This window comes from Myotis myotis, unplaced genomic scaffold, assembly GCF_014108235.1.
Source record: "Myotis myotis isolate mMyoMyo1 unplaced genomic scaffold, mMyoMyo1.p scaffold_m19_p_1, whole genome shotgun sequence".
In the NCBI taxonomy this organism is placed as follows: domain Eukaryota; kingdom Metazoa; phylum Chordata; class Mammalia; order Chiroptera; family Vespertilionidae; genus Myotis; species Myotis myotis.
This window is the reverse complement of record NW_023416313.1, coordinates 195,668,867-195,686,023: the sequence shown is the minus strand read 5'-3', so window position 1 is coordinate 195,686,023 and position 17,157 is coordinate 195,668,867. Positions and strand designations below refer to the sequence as shown.

The window sequence follows — 17,157 nt, the reverse complement described above, 5'->3', positions numbered from 1 at the left end:
TATGTGACCTTGACTGCAATCGAACCCAGGACCCTTCAGTCTGCTTGCTGATGCTCTAACCACTGAGCACCGGCTAGGGCGACATGGATCATTTCTAACTTCTATTGATACTGACTGGGTCATGTAGTTGGGGACAGTTTAAAACATATTAGTTATGGCATTCAAGATAACACAGTGAACAAATGAAAACTTGGCCCAACACTTCTGGAAGGCTGCTAATCCTCATATTTCTTCATTGTTTCTAGTCACCAAGTGCTATATTAAAAAATTTTGCAGGAAGGAACTTTAGCTCACACCTGCTCAACTTACCATAGTACAATAATCACAGGGTATCCACATAAGGCTGAATGATAGTAAATCCCACTGAAATTCAATATGAATTTACAAATCATATTCTAGACCTGGCTGGGGTAGCTCAGTTAGTTAGGGCATCATCCTAATACACCAAGGTTGGGGGTTCGATCCTTGGTCAGGGCACATACAAGGGTCAACCAATGAATGCATAAATAAGTGGAACAACAAATCAATGTTCCTCTCTCTCTCTCTCTCTCAATAAAAATTTAAAAAATTATACTCTAATTCACAGAAGGATTTTCCTTACAAAAATACTTAACACAAGGTTGAAAGTATAACCTGATCTGAAACAATGATAAATTAGCTTATCAACACACAACTTCTCAACAACACAACAAATAGGACATCAAGTATATTACATTACATCCATAAGTAAACAGTCAAAATAGTCCTTGCCCAGTCTGACACAGTCATGAACATAACAAGATCTGTCTCTGTTCGGGGTGGGCAACCCCTGAAACGCGTGCGGAACTTTTGCTGGCACGCGAAACCCTCTCTTACAACCTTCCATTTACAATTTTTTTCTTAATATCCAGGCCTGGGTTGATGGTGGCTTGGAATATGGTATCAATGTTAGGCTGTCAAGAAGTGGTTGGATTTTAGACATATTAATATGAAGCACAGAGAAGACATTGGAGCTACAGATGACTCTGAGGTTTTGGGGTTGTGAAATGAGCTGGAAGGACTGACAATTACAAACATTTTAAGGCACAGAGCAGATTTCATACTGATACGGTGCATTTATTTATCTAATCACATAAGGGGTTCCAGAATAAGTGAGCATTGAGGCTTGAAAAAGGAAGTGTAGAGAAAATTAAAAATAATACTTTTCCCCAGCAGGTAGCAAGCTATGGGAACCCAGTTCTACAAGGTGGAATAGGTGGAAAATGTGTCAGCCCAGAATGTTAAGAACAAAGGACAAAATGTTCTGTATTTTCTATGCTATCATTTAAGTGGGTCTCAGTTTGCAATATTTTTTTTCTAAAAAAGATTATAGCTTCAGATTAGTTACACTGACTTCCTGAAACTTTTCCTCAGAAGCAGAATTGTTGCTCTAGCTGGTTTGGCTCAGTGGATAGAGCCTAGGTTCGATTCCGGTCAAGAGCACATGCTCGGGCTGCAGGCTTGATCCCCAGTGGGGGATGTGCAGGAGGCAGCTGATCAGCGATTCCCTCTCATCACTGATGTTTCTATCTCTCTGTCCCTCTCCTTTCCTATCTGAAATCAATAAAAATATATATTTTTTAAAAAAGCAGGATTGTTTTTGAAACTGTATTAGCAGGGATATGCTCCCCACTAAAAAGATTTATTTAAAAGCTAACATTTAGGCCTTGTTATGAGACATGACCAGAATAGCAATAAGAGGCATTTAGAAATGCACAATCAGCAAGAACTAAGTCGATAGCTCCAAACACTAAAGCAACAAGTGGAAAGTTTTCAGCTCTGGTGAGAAAAAAGAAAAAAAAGACAGTGGTAATTGGGTCTCCGTAAGTCCCTTAAAAATATCTTTCCTGTTTTAATTTCCTGGGTAGGCCACTAGCTGAAGAACCCTGAAATGAAAAGTGAAATAAAGAAAGCCAAGTGTCAGGTATGGCTGAAGTTCAGAAACTTTTAAAAAAGAGGACTCTGGAGAGTAAAGTTAGCACTCCTTCTCCTTTGTGTCTTTACGTTAGGGTCCCAGAGCTATGATGAATTAAACGGTGGAAAGTGCCTTAATTTTTATAGCTCATTACTTCCAGAAAGTTTAAATGCTATAATAGAAGAATTTCCTAACCACTGAAACCTAAACTAACAGAAACTTCCTTGAGTTGCAGATGCCCATTTCTACCAAGGCCATGATCTACACCACCCTAGTAAAAGATGTGGGGACAAAGTGAAGCAGAAATAGGCATTTGGAGAAATACTCCCGATCCCCAAATAGAACTACTCATGCCAAAGTTACACCATCCTCTATCAACATCTTCTAAAATCTAAGGGGAAGAAATATCTCAGTCTCGATGTTGGAGAAAATATCTGAGTGTCAACGAATGTAGTAAGACAAATAGTAGTAAACCATTAAAATTTCTCAAGTCATGACAATAGATAGTAGTAAAATAGTCATCATAGCCAATTAGTTCTGAACAGACGCTGATGAAGCTTTAACAAAGTTACTACTGGCATCTAGTGGGTAGATGTCAGGGATGCAACTAGAAATCTTACAATGCACAGGATATCCCCTCCCCACAACAAAGAATTATCTAGCGGAAATGTTAACAGTGCCCAAGGGTGAGAAACCCTGGTATTGAACAATAAAACACAATTTGGGGCATTATCTTTTCTTTCTAAGAGGCAAACATCAAAGTGGGAATCACTGATCTCAACCTGTCAATGTGTGTTTGAATGTGTATGGACAAGAGTCTGTTACTATCAGTTTCCTCCAAGTTAACATTTCCCAAACAGTTGCAAAAAAGCCTAGATAGTAAAAGTCAAAGAGGCACATCTGTATGGAATCATATTACCGCTGAAGAGTCCTAGTCAGAGGACCCCTAACACTCCTAAACAGTCACCCAGATAGCTTTTGCCCAGAGTCTTATACAATTATTCCTGGAAAAGTCCATTACAAATCCAGTTCATTCTGTTTAAGATGATGGCTCATTTTCTAATTTTGGAACTTTAGGACTGAGAGAAAAGCATTCCTAAAATATGAGCTAACAAAGACATCTCAACAGAAGCTACAGGTAGACAAAGAAGGCAGTAAAGGATATTTAACTATATGGAGAAGACAGCTACATGAAAATGAAGCTGCCTGAGTCAACAAACACTGAAGCTTAGAGTAATCCTCAAATGATTCTTAAAAAGCCCACAGAGCACAGCTTTAGTAAGCGATCAGTAATAAACAATACAAGAATGAACTGTTTCTTTCTTTCTTTTTTTGGAGAGAGAGGAAGGGAGAAAGAGATAGCAACATGGATGTGAGACAGAAACATCGATTGGCTGCCTCTCACATGCCCCGCTATGGAGGATCTAGCTCAAAACCTGGGCTTGTGCCTTGTCGGGGATTGCAACCAGTGACCTTTTGGTGCATGGGATGAACTCAACCACCTTAGCTACAGCAGCCAGAGCACTTCTGTCATTTCTAAAAGCAAGAAAGGCCAGGCCTTTGTGAGGCTTATCTCAGATAAGAGCTCTTGACCTGCTCTTTCTTTCCAAGTGGAGAACCCCAGTTTTCCACATTCTTTCCATATTCCCCTTGGGTGATGATCCAGAGGCCTGCTTGGGACTTGGGAACATAATCCGCTCTGGTGGCCAAATCTGTGGTTAGATAGTCTTGAAATAGACAGGCTACCAAAGATACAGTCTGAATAAACACAAATACCACATGTTTATTCAACAAGTATTTTCCAAGCACCTGTTTATTAAAACTTTCTATGTGCCAGGCACTGCTTTATTATAAGTAATAACTCATTTAATTTTAACAACCTCATGAATTAGGTGCCATATTACTCCAATATACAGATGAGTAAACTAAGGCACAAAGAGGTAAACTGAGTTACCCAGTGGCCCATGGAGGAGGGAGCAGGCTAGCTCCGAGAATACCACCCACAAACAGAGGAAGCTCACAAACCATCCAACTTGCTTTGCTCAACCCACAAACACTCAGAGCACCTTCACTCAGTGGCCTGCCATGAGGCAAATCATCTGTCTGTGTATAGCTGGTCTTTCTAGAAAAAAGACTTAAGAAAAATGCCATCAATGAGGGGGCAGGCTCCATTACAGCAAACAAAGAAAAGGGATAGTCAAACAAATCACAAAATTTAGTGGGCCCCACTATGAAAAGCATACATATGGAAGAACTGTGGTTTCTAGTCTAAAAACCAAATCAGGGTAGTTTTTCTAACACTGTCTAATTTAAACCCTTTTGTATAATCTCCTAAGGGACACTTCCCTAAAACCAGGGTGTGCTGTCACCATCAATGTCGATTCCCCTCACTCAGCTCCTCTATTCACAATCAGCTTCCAGGATCCATCACTGTTGACCCAAGGCAATGGCTTAATAATTGATGAGGTCAAAGTCCATGGCATAGGCTTTGTTTTTGGTCAAGAGTCCTCTTCCCCATGACATTGGCAGGCTCATGGCCTTACGTCCTTCAAATCGTTGCCCACAAATCACTTTGACAGTGAGTATGAACTTCACTCCCATATTGAAAACTGCAACCCCATGCCTCAGAAATCTGTCCCTCTTCCCTACTCTGGCTTTCTCTTTCATACCCTCTCACATTCGGCTTTACCTTTTTTTATTGCCTAGCTCCACCCCTCAGGATACAAACTATATGAGAGATTTGGGAGGTTTTGTTCACTTTTACAGCCTCATGACTTTGAAGAGTGCCTGGCATTTGGGAGGCACACAGATATTTGTTGAATAAGTAAGTATCCAAAAAAGACACACACTTGCCCTGGCCAGTGTGGCTCAGTTGTTGGAGCATCATCCCTTGCACCGAAAGGTTGCTGGTTTAATTCCCGGTCAGGGCACATACCCAGGTGGCGGGTTCGATCACTGGTGGGAGTGGGTACAGGAGGCAACCGATCAATGTTTCCCTCAGGCACTGATGTTCCTCTCCTCTCACTAAAATCAGTAAAAACATATCCTCAGATGAGGATTAAAAAAAAAAAAAGACACTTATCTCTAACCCTCAGTTCTCCTCCAATTATCAAATTCAGGCTGCAACCTTGGAACTCCCATCAAAGAAGAAATGGGGATTTTCCTCCCAAAGGGAGATAATTTGGCAACAAGATCCAGATTTCCCATAGGATGGAAAAGCCAGAGAAGGAATCTGGAAGGATGAACTTTGTCTAGTCTTAGCTGCCAGGAAAGTATAAAGGGAGAACAATAAAAGTAAATAAAAGCTAGGAACGGCCTTCTCAGCAGAGTGGGAAGTAGGGCAGTGAGAAGATTGCTATAAAGAAAAAAAGATTAGTTTATGAAAGTCCTTTTAAGCAAAGTGGTAAGTACTTAGTAAAGTAGAAAACACCATGTACCCTGTGAAGACCTTGGTTCTAGAGGAGCCTCTGCCATTAACCAGCCTAGTAACCGATGGCCAAGTTTCATCACGTTTCAGGATGGGATGTGGGGAGTAGACTGGATTTTGTTTTTTTTTGTTTTTTTTTTTTTTTTTTTCTGTTCATCAGATTATTTATTCACTTGATTTTTAGATTCACTTGTTCATAGATGTGTATGTGTTGTTCATAATTTGTATCTTTACCTTTTTCTTCTTCTTCCTCTTCTTAAAGGATACTTTTCAACATTTCATATAATACTGGTTTGGTGGTGATGAATTCCTTTAGCTTTTTCTTATCTGTGAAGCTCTTTATCTGACCTTCAGTTCTGAATGATAGCTTTGCTGGGTAAATTAATCTTGGTTGTAGATTCTTGCTATTCATCACTTTGAATATTTCTTGCCACTCCCTTCTGGACTGCATAGTTTCTGTTGAGAAATCAGCTGACACCCTATGGGTACTCCCTGGTAGGTAACTAACTGTCTTTCTCTTGCTGCTTTTAAGATTCTCTCTTTGTCTTTTGCTCTTGGCATTTTAATTATGATGTGTCTTGGTGTGGTCCTCTTTGGATTCCTTTTGTTTGGGGTTCTCTGCATTTCATGGACTTGTAAGTCTATTTCTTTCACCAGTTGGGGGAAGTTTTCTGTCATTATTTCTTTTTTTTTTTATTTTTTTTTTTTATTGCTTAAAGTATTACAAAGGGTATTACATATGTGTCCATTTTATCCCCCCGCCCTAGACAGTCCCCTAGTCTCCCCTATCCCCCAATGTCTTATGTCCACTGGTTATGCTTCTATGCATGCATACAAGTCCTTTAGTTGATCTCTTACCCCCCTACCTCCTGCCCCACAACCCTCCCCGGCCTTCCTGCTGCAGTTTGACAATCTGTTTGAGGCAGCTCTGCCTCTGTATCTATTATTGTTCAAAAGTTTATAATGGTCTCTATTATCCATGAATGAGTGAGATCATGTGGTATTTTTCCTTCATTGACTGGCTTATTTCACTTAGCATAATGCTCTCCAGTTCCATCCATGACGTTGCAAATGGTAAGAGTTCCTTCCTTTTTAGAGCAGCATAGTATTCCATCGTGTAGATGTACCACAGTTTTCTAATCCATTCATCTACTGATGGGCACTTAGGCTGTTTCCAGATCTTAGCTATGGTGAATTGTGCTGCTATGAACATAGGGGTGCATATATCCTTTCTGATTGGTGTTTCTGGTTTCTTGGGATATATTCCTAGAAGTGGGATCACAGGGTCAAATGGGAGTTCCATTTTCAGTTTTTTAAGGAAACTCCATACTGTCTTCCATAGTGGCTGCACCAGTCTGCATTCCCACCAGCAGTGCACAAGTGTTCCTTTTTCTCCACATCCTCTCCAGCACTTGTCGTTTGTTGATTTGTTGATGATAGCCAGTCTGACAGGTGTGAGATGGTACCTCATTGTTGTTTTGATTTGCATCTGGGAGTAGACTGGATTTTGGAGAAATTCTGACTGTGAAACTCATGACCTGCCCTACTTTTCCTCCCTCCAAGAAAGAGAGTTTACAATTCAAACACTACATCAGGGAATAAACTGCCCAGGGCTTGCAAATTCGCCCCCAGAGACCCCAAAATTGATGGCAACCGAGGAAGCTGACCTGCAAACTTGGGAATGAGGGACCCTTTCCCCAGACTCCAGGATCCCTGGCTGCAACGTAAGGAGTTTGCTCACCTTTCCTCAAGAATATCCTTGGCCCAGCAAAAGAGCGAAGGTGGGACACCCTGCCCGGAGCCTCTGTAGCCCAACCTAGTCAAGCGGTCAGAACCACATTCTAGCTCAGGCTTCCCCAAAGGTCAGATGCAGCACAAGGAGCTGGGACTGCACGACCCCGTGAGCCGGGCAGGCTGCCCCTCCTTGCAGAGCTCCCCCTCTCTGAGGAACTCTGAGCACTGCCAGTTCCTAGAGTCAAACTCTCCATGAAAGTCGAGGTGCCAACGTGTGGCAGTGTCTGAAAGAGCCATTTTGTAAGTACATTAGAGAGAAATCTGCAAGCACAAAGAGGCCTTAGTCTTAATGCTCCTTTATGAACGGCGTTAGCAGGAACTAACTGATTGCTCAACCATGGGGCACTGGACAGGTTAGCTATGTTAACCCTGAGCATGCTGGGAGAGAGCCTTTCAATACCCAAACCAGTCTTCTCCAGAAAAATGCTTTCAATGCCTACGGCCACATTCCTGCCATACTGTTCTTCAGTGATGAGCACTGGACTTGACACGTTAAGCGCCAAGCCTGTTTGTCTTCCTTTCTGTTTCAGTCACTGGTGACTGACATGGCGCTTAACGTGTTAAGGCTTTAAGTGGTTCTCAACCTTCAAGGTGCATTAGAATCACAGAATGAGCTTTTAAAAGATTGTTAAAATACTGAGTCCAGTAGCTTATGGATAGCAATTCCAATTAAATCAGTCCGGTGTGAGTACCAAGCACTGATACTTTTTTCAAAAGATCCTTATAAGCCTAAGTTAGTAAAACCACACTGAAAAAGATTGGCAATTTCTACTAAAGTTGATCACACATGTCCTATTATTCCACCATTCTACTCTTAGATATGTTAACCTACAGAAATGTGTATATTATATGTTCCACCAAAAGACAGAAAAGATTGCTCATAGCAGCACTATTCATTCATAACCACCCAAAACTAGGAACCCAAATGTCCATGGATAAGTAAAATAGTGGCATATTCATATAGAATACAATACAGAGAGTAAGTGAACTACAACTACATGCAATGTGGAATCATCTCAGAAACACAATGTTGATCAGAAGAAGCCAGACACTGAAGACTTTATCCTGTAAGATATCATTTATATCAAGTTCAAAAACAGGTGGCACTAGAAGGCAGTGTTAGAAGGCAGGACGGTGATTACCTTTGTGGGGTGGCGACTGGATGAGAGTGAGAGGAATGCCAATGGTACTTCTCATCGGGGTGCTAGTTACTCAGGTAAATTCAGTTGTGAAAAATTCATCGAGCTGCACACTTACGATAGGTGCACTTTTTAATATATATTCACATTTAAATAAAAATAATTAACAAAAAAAATAGCTCCCTGAGGTTTTAATGTGCAGCTAATGTTGAGAGCCACTGAAATAGACCTTAAGGCAGTTGTCTAAAAGATAATGAATCAATCACCCATGTATACTTGAACTCCAGTTGTCCTCAAACAACACAGGGATTTGGAGCACTGCCCCACACTGTCGAAAATCTGAGTATAATTCTTGATTTCCCCAAAACTTAATACTGACAGTAGTCTCTCAGTATCTGAGGGGAATTGGTTCTAGCACGCCTTCCTCCCCATGAGGCTTTCAAAATCTGAGGATGCTCAAGGCCCTTATATAAAATAGCCTAGAACAGTGGTTCTCAACCTCCTGGCCCTTTAAATACAGTTCCTCATGTTGTGACCCAACCATAAAATTATTTTCGTGGCTACTTCATAACTGTAATGTTGCTACTGTTATGAATCGTAATGTAAATATCTGATATGCAGGATGGTCTTAGGCGACCCCCGTGAAAGGGTCGTTCGACCGCCAAAGGGGGTTGCGACCCACAGGTTGAGAACCGCTGGCCTAGAAGAATGTATACAGTTGGCCCTCCACATCTGCCAATTTCCAACTGCAGATTAAAAATACTGTTTTCAGCCTTAACCGGTTTGGCTCAGTGGATAGAGTGTCAGCCTGCGGACTGAAGGGTTCCAGGTACGATTCCGGTCAAGGGCATGCACCTTGGTTGTGGGCACATCCCCAGAAGGGGGTGTGCAGGAGGCAACTAATCAATGTTTCTCTCTCATCTATGTTTAAAACTCTCTATCCTTCTCCCTTCCTCTCTGTAAAATAATCAATAAAACATATATTTAGCCGAACCGGTTTGGCTCAGTGGATAGAGCGTCAGCCTGCGGACTCAAGGGTCCCGGGTTCGATTCCGGTCAAGGGCATGTACCTTGGTTGCAGGCACATCCCCAGTGGGGGGCGTGCAGGAGGCAGCTAATCGATGTTTCTCTCTCATCGATGTTTCTAACTCTCTATCCCTCTCCCTTCTTCTCTGTAAAAAATCAATAAAATATATTTAAAAAATAAAATAAAATAAAACATATATTTAAAAAAATACATATTTAAAAAAAAAAGAAAATACTGTTTTCAGTCTGTGGTTGGTTGAATCCAGGGATGTGAAACGCAGGGAATACAGAGAGCTGACTATATCTTTATTGAAAAAAAATCTGTATGTAAGTGGACCTGCACAGTTCAAGCCCTTGTTCAAGGGTCAACTGTAATTACTAATTATTAATACAGCTCATGTGTATTGGACACTTACTTTGTGCCAGGAGCAATTCTAAATGGTCTTCAGTTAATAACTCTTTTAATTCTCCAAACAACTCAATGTTCTCGATATTATGTTTATTTTACATTTGAGGAAATTTTGGCACGGTGAGGTAAGCTAATTTGCTTAAAGCCACAAAACTAATATGTTCTAAATGAAGGTTTATAAGTGTTTATATAGACATAAACAAAACAATGCATGTGTTTGCCCTTATGGAGCTTATATATTTAACTTGCTCTTCACTCAAAACATATTCAGTGAGCACCTATTCTCAGCCTGCCAAGAAGCAAACCTAAATTATCTCCACAAACCAGACTTTCTAAAAGGAAGCTTTCATCACGAAAAAGCCACTGCTAAAGGGAGTAGGTTTGAATATAAATAAACAAAAAATGAAGGTCAAACAGAAACAATGCAATTCAACAAACCACATGTTGAAAAGCAATCTGGCCCTAACTGGTTTGGCTCAGTGAATAGAGCGTCCGTCGGCCAGCAGACTGCAGGGTCCCAGGCTCAATTCTGGTCAAGGGCACATGCCCAGGTTGTGGGCTGGATCCCCAGTAGGGGGCATGCAGGAGGCAGCCGATCAATGATTCTCTCTCACCACTGATGTTTCTCTCTCTCTCTCCCTCTCCCTTCCTCTCTGAAATCAATAAAAAATATATATATGTATATATATTTAAAGAAAAAAAGTTTATATTAAAAAAAAGCAACCTGATATAAGCATTGTGATTTCTAGTCTAAAAGCCTGGGGCTTCTCCTCACCAGTGTGAGTCAGTCACCACAGTCTAATTCACACTTCACTTTCTTTCTCCAGGAAACAATCACTTTGCTCCAAGGTGGGTTTCGCCACCAACGACTCTATAATTCACTAAAAAGTCTCTACTCACAAAATTAGGAGTTCATAGGAGTTATTGTTGCCAACTACGGCAGTTACAAAATAACTGGTGAGGTTCAAGGTCCCAAGAGCAACCTGCAAGAGGGCGTGGCAAAAGTAGGGTTACCGTTGTGACTATGTGAAACCGTTTATTCTTGATTATTACTGTAAACCTATTTTTGCACCACCCTGTACGTCTTTCTCTCTTCCAGCCTCATCTTTCCCCACTAGTCACCTCCTACACAAAAAGCAGAGGGGTATCACTTCCTGGGAGCAAGTCTGGCAATCATATCCGCTGGGTATTCCAGTGGGGGTAACACAGGAAGAAGTCAAATGGAATATGGAATACTGTCAAAATTCAAGGGCCAAACTAGAATGTAACTCTAGGACCAGGACACGGAGATGGTTGTTGGAGGACCATTAAATTGAATGGAAAATTAAGCCCCTGGCCGGCAGGCATGGCTCAGTTGGTTGAGCATGGACCTATGAACCAGGAGGTCAAGGTTAGATTCCCGCTCGGGGCACATGCCGGGGTGGTGGGCTCGATCCCCCGTGTGCAGGAGGCAGCCGATCAATGATTCTCTCTCATTAATGATGTTTCTCTGTCTCTGTCTCTGTCTCTCCCTGTCCCTTCCTCTCTGAAATTAATGTCAGCAGCCGCACTTTTGGGAGCAGAGCGGGCCAGGTAAGAGGGCTTGTCCCAGAAGCACCGTCTCCAGCGGGCACCATTGCTGCTGACCTGCACACCCTGCTCAGAACCCTTGCCTGCAGCCCAACGCGCCCTGACAACGACAGGTGCTTACGTGGAGACCACTTTCCCGTTCAAGATTTCCGCCGGCGCCATGACCTTTCCTAGTCCGCTGCCCACGATGGATGCCGCCGAAATCAAGGTTGGACTCCCCTCGCTGCCGCGGACAGCCGGCCCACGAGGTTAGCGACCGCCGAGGAGGAGCTTGCTTCTGCGCCTGCGCCCCCGCCCCGCCCGCCCCGCCCGCCCCTGCCTGCGCGTGCGCAGTCCGAGAGAACGCATTTCCCTTCTTCTGGGAGCAGCGAGGGGGTGGAGGGTCTGGAATACGGCGGGAATTTGAACTCCGTGATGCCTGGAGGGAAGAAATGAGTGGCTGGTGGAAGCGCCTTCGTGTGGGGCGGGGAACCACTGAGGAGGGGGCGGGGTCTCTATTCCAGCCTATCGGGTGCGGAGGCGGAGGGGCGGTCTCGCGGGAGATCTGTTTCGCGGGCGCGGGAGCCGGACGGTCTCCCCGACCCTCCTGGACGCGGGGGTGGGGTGGGAAGCAAGTCCCCGGGGGCTGAGGGCGCGGGCTTCCCCCAAAAGCGTTCGGGCGGGACGCTCGCGCGCGCGTTCTGAAGTGGCGTTCCCGCCCAACCACGCTGTCAAACGGGCCCCAACCCGAGGCTGAGTCGTGGGGTCTGGGCGGCGCCCGTAACTTGAAGATCGCAGGGGACCGAGGCTCGGCCACCGTGAAGCCCCGCCCGCCGGTTCAGGCCGGCCGAGCGGCGGCGCCTGCGCTTCTGTGTGCGGGGTAACCCCCCGTGTGCGGGGTCACCTCCGCGTCCGGGGTCACCTCCGTGTGCGGGGATCCTCCGTGTGCGGGTCACCTCCGTGTGCGGGGATCCTCCGTGTGCGGGGTCACCTCCGTGTCCGGGGTTACGTCCGTGTCCGGGGTCACCTCCTTGTGCGGGTCACCTCCACGTGCGGGTCACCTCCGTGTGCGGGGATCCTCCGTGTGCGGGTCACCTCCGTGTCCGGGGTAGCCGCGGGGTTGGCCAGTGCAGAGGGCGGGTCGTCCGCTTTGCCATCAAGGCTCGACCTTGTCAGACGCCCGCACAGTCGGGGTTGGAGAAGGGTTGGAGGCCTAAGGTAAACTAGCCACCCAGTGACCAACAAGGGCTGCTGGGCCTCCCCGTGGGCGTCCTCTCCGGAGGATACGGGAGATTGGGGAGCAGAACTGGAGGACGCCAGGCAGCTGGGTGTTTGTGAGGACTGGTTCTATGAGTTAGGTTGCAGTCATCCGATACAGCTCAGAGATAAATTGTTCAGGTCTCCTAAGTCCCTCCCTCCTCCCGCCCCCAGCTTTTTTGAGGAATTATGGACATGTATGTAAGTTTAAGGTGTACACCGTGATGGTTTTAATTCATGTATTTATTACAAAATTCTTATCACAATTAGGTAGTTAATAGTTCCATCCCCTCACGTAATTATCTTTTTGTGTGCATGGTGGTAATATTTAAATTTTACTCTGTTAAAAAAAATTTTTGTTGGTGACTTCAGAGAGGAAAGGACAGGGAGAGAGAGAGAGAAACATCAACGATGAGAGAGAATCATCCATCTGCTGCCTCCTGCACGCCCCCTAGTGAGGATGGAACCTCCCAACTCTGGCCTGTGCCCTGACCAGGAATCTGTGACCTGGTTCATAGGTGGATGCCCATCCACTGAGCCATATTATAGATTTCTGCTGCTTGTGGATGCAATTTTAAAAGCTGGTTTGAGAGGAAAAAATATTCCTCATTTTCCTGGTTTAGTTAGTAAACATTACTTTCATTCCTTTGAAAATCAATTTCTCCCTGCTTCATTATTATCATATATAAATGAAGATAATGGAACAGTCTTTCTCAACCCTAAAGTCACATTAGAATCGCATGTGTAGCTTTTAAAAATATTTATGCTTTAGGCTCCACTGTAGACCAATTAAGTCAGAACATGTGATAGGGTCAGGGTATCAATATATATTGAGTTTTCTTTGAAATTCTGATGTACGGGCAAAGTTGACAACTCTTATATTAGATGATATTTGAAATATAATCCTAGTGATTCTCATATCAAGAATATATAATAGGTTTGTACTTTCGCTGGCATAAAAGTACATCCCTGGAATAAGATATCAGCATTTCAGACAAGTCATCTTTACTTTAGGAATAGTAGATGGAATCATTTTTCTCCTCCTCTCAAAGTACTTCTCCCTTGATGAGGTGTAGGTATTGGAATATAAAATTTGACTTATTCCAAGAATTTCTCAAAAGAAAGACCCAAAATGTGAGTTTCACATTTGCCAGAATGGTTACTTTCCAGGGGGGTCACTTTCTTAAGAGTTCTGAAGTTCACTAATGCTTGATGAAACCACTTTGTGTTTTCACTTCATTGACTAGGGAAATACAGACCCACAGGTCTTACTAGTAGTACCACTTTTAGAGATCCTCCTCTCCCTTCCCTAGACCTCTGTGATGCATTCCCCTAGCAACAGCTTCTTTGATGTGGAAACATTCTACTGATAGATTGTGCAGGGAAGCCACTCATATTGGGCAATTCAGATTTCTTCTGGGAACCGACCTTGAAGTTGGAATTTTCTCTGTGCCTGATATGGTCAAAATTTATGGTTTTTACTTTCTACTATATGAAGCATAGCAGACTATCTAATTTGAAGTATTGACAAATCTTATGAGTGCATAAAAATAGAATAGTCATGTACAAACCTAAAATCATAGAATAATTATGCCATATTTCTTTATTTTGTTTATTTTTGCTTTAGTCTCCTTATACATTTTTTAATATTTTTATAAGATTAGTTTGGGAGCCGAAACCGGTTTGGCTCAGTGGATAGAGCGTCGGCCTGCGGACTGAAGGGTCCCAGGTTCGATTCCGGTCGGGGGCATGTACCTGGGTTGCGGGCACATCCCCAGGAGGAGATGTGCGGGAGACGGCTGATCGATGTTTCTCTCTCATCGATGTTTCTAACTCTCTATCTCTCTCCCTTCCTCTCTGTAAAAAATCAATAAAATATAAGATTAGTTTGGGAGAAAAGTTCTATCATCTATATAAGTTAACTTTGTATGTAGAGTTTCTTTCCTGTTGGGTTCTTTATTCAATCTGTAGTTTTGGCACCTAGTATAGGATGATAGCGATACATCAGAAATATATCCTGGTCTTAGGTACCTTTAATGTAGTAGGAGAGATAAGATTTTTACATAGTGAATGAGATAATAATCAAAATAAAAGTATAGATCATGTTACTTGCTTTTTTTTTTTTTCTGAGACCTATTGTCATTGTTAGGGTCGCACCTTAAAGTGAATGTTTTACAGTTGTATTCTATTTAGAGCTACTTATTTGATTTTGTGTAGGCTAGAACATTGTGGGTTGATCTACAGAGTACATGTTTAGTTAATTTGCAGTTTTTCTTTGTAGGCTTGTTTTGACCCACCTCTTGAAGAGGTTTCCACCAGGAACCCAATCATGTACAACAAAACGACTGCTGACCCAGACCATCCTGACGTTGCTGGTTTGTTGGTGAAAAACAAGAATCTTTTAGCTGAGGTATATGGATTATCTGAAAATAAAACACTATGGGAAAGTACATCCTCTGTAAAAGTAGGGGGCAAAACACATTCTGATCAAGGGCTCAGAGTATTATCTCAATTTAGTTTTGCTTTTTTCTCAATATTCTCATCACTGAGGAGCTTTAATTTAGATATTAATTTGTCTTTTGCCAGAGAAATCCCTTTGAAGATGGTACATAATTAAGTGCTTTTAAGTTGACTGCCAAGTGCTAGGATATTAGAAAATTGCTTACAAACTGCCACACTAATAAGTTATATATATTAAGCATTTGTATTTTGTTTTGTTTTTTGATATTTTTATTGATTTTTAGAGAGAGAGGAAAGGGAGGGAGAGAGAGAGAAACACCTATGTGAGAGAAGAACATCGATTTGATTGGCTGTCTCCTGCACAATACCACTAATATCCTTCCGATTGCCATTTTCTATCCACACCCATTTCCTTCCCCCACCCTCAACCCCTGGCAACCACTAATCTCTCCTCCATTCCTAAGATGTTATCATTTCAGATGTTGTACATTCTAAAAGCTAAACATAGTGTTACCATGTGAGCCAGCAATCTCACTCCTAGGTAGATACATAAGAGAATTGAAATATATATTCACACAAGAACTTGTAAATGAATATTCATAGTAGCATTATTCATAGTGGATATAATTCAAATGTCCATCAACTAATGAGTGGCTAAACAAATGTGGTATATCCATACAATAGCATTTTATTCAAACAAAAAAGAGTGAAGTACTGATTCATGCTGTAACATGGATGAACATAGAAAATATTATACTAAGTAAAAACCAATTACAAGAAGCAACATATTATATTTCATTCATATGAAATATCTAAAATAAGCAAATTCAGAGAGAGAGAGAGAGAGAAGATGAGTGGTTGCCAGGGGCTGAGAGGGAAAAGAATAATAAGGAGTAACTACTAATGGGTATAGGGTTTCTTTAAACTCAACATGTGGGTCGCGACCCCTTTGGCAGTCGAACGACCCTTTCACAGGGGTCACCTAAGACCATCCTGCATATCAGATATTTATATTATGACTCATAACAGTAGCAACATTACAGTTATGAAGTAGCAACAAAAATAATTTTATGTTTGGGTCACAACATGAGGAACTGTATTTAAAGGGCCAGAAGGTTGAGAACCACTGCTTTAGAGGCCAATGAAAATGTTCTGGAATTAGATCTTGGCAATGGTTGCACAACCTGTGAATATATTAAAAACTACTGAGTGTTATGCTTTAAAGGGTAAATTTTTATGGTATGTGAATCATCTCAATTTTTTAAAAGTGAAAAACAATTCAATATGGCTGCACAATTATGAATATACTAAAAACCTTGCAACTATATGGTTTAAATGGCTGAATTTATAAATTATATCTCAATGAAGCTGTTGTTAAAATGTTATGTAAATAGAGTCATATATTTTGGGGTTGGCTTTTTCACTCAGCATAATTTCCTGGAGATTTATTCAAGTTGTTGCATGTATCAATAGTTTGGTCCTTTTTATTGCTGAGTCCCTGGTATGTATGTACCAGTTTGTTTTACCATTCACTTGTTGACAAATATCTGGGTTACTTCAAGTTTTTTTTTTTTTTTACTATTACAGATAAAGTTTCTATGGACCTTCATATATAGGTTTTTTGTGTGAACATAACTTTTTATTTCTCTGAAATAAATCCCTAAAAGTGTAATAGCTGGGTCAGAAGATAATTGCATGTTTAGTTTTATAAGAAACTGCCAAAGTATTTTCCAGAGTGTGATACCATTTTACATTCCCATCAGACCAAAATTTGGTGGTGTCACTATTTTGTAGCTTAGATATTCCCATACACGTGTAGTGATATCTCTTTGTAGCTTTAATTTGCATATCCTTAATGACTGATGATGTATATATTTTTATGTATTTATTTTCCATCTATATATTCTTTCTGATAAAGTTTCTTTTCAAGTCTTTGCCCATTTTCTAATTGGATTGTTTTCTGAGAAATTTGAATTCTTTACTATAGATCTGAGTCCTTTGTTGATAATTTTTTATCAACTGGCTATATCTCAATTTTGGGGATGCATACATTTAGCTAAGTCCTGAACATATTTCAATTCATTATGTCCAAATCCAGTCAAACAATTCAAATTTTGTGGGGTTTTTGACATAAAAAATAACGCAGTAGTGTTTTAAAATCTTA

The 17,157-nt window shown here is 41.8% G+C and overlaps 2 protein-coding genes across 3 annotated transcripts in view; one reads left to right on the top strand and one right to left on the bottom strand.

Annotated features, from left to right (window-relative positions):
- Positions 1–11,576, bottom strand: part of MTHFD1 (methylenetetrahydrofolate dehydrogenase, cyclohydrolase and formyltetrahydrofolate synthetase 1) — a 57,836-nt gene extending 46,260 nt beyond the window's left edge. For both annotated transcript variants that reach the window (XM_036309665.1, XM_036309673.1), the window contains exon 1: positions 11,419–11,576. In XM_036309665.1, the coding sequence (XP_036165558.1) occupies positions 11,419–11,459 (41 nt within the window). In that variant the 5' untranslated portion in view covers positions 11,460–11,576. The remainder of the gene's footprint in view (positions 1–11,418) is intronic.
- The window catches only part of LOC118679169 (coiled-coil domain-containing protein 170-like), a 28,778-nt gene continuing 23,078 nt past the window's right edge, over positions 11,458–17,157 (top strand). Inside the window, exons 1-2 of the mRNA XM_036355597.1 lie at positions 11,458–11,505; positions 14,815–14,943. Coding sequence (XP_036211490.1) covers positions 11,458–11,505; positions 14,815–14,943 — 177 coding nt within the window. The remainder of the gene's footprint in view (positions 11,506–14,814; positions 14,944–17,157) is intronic.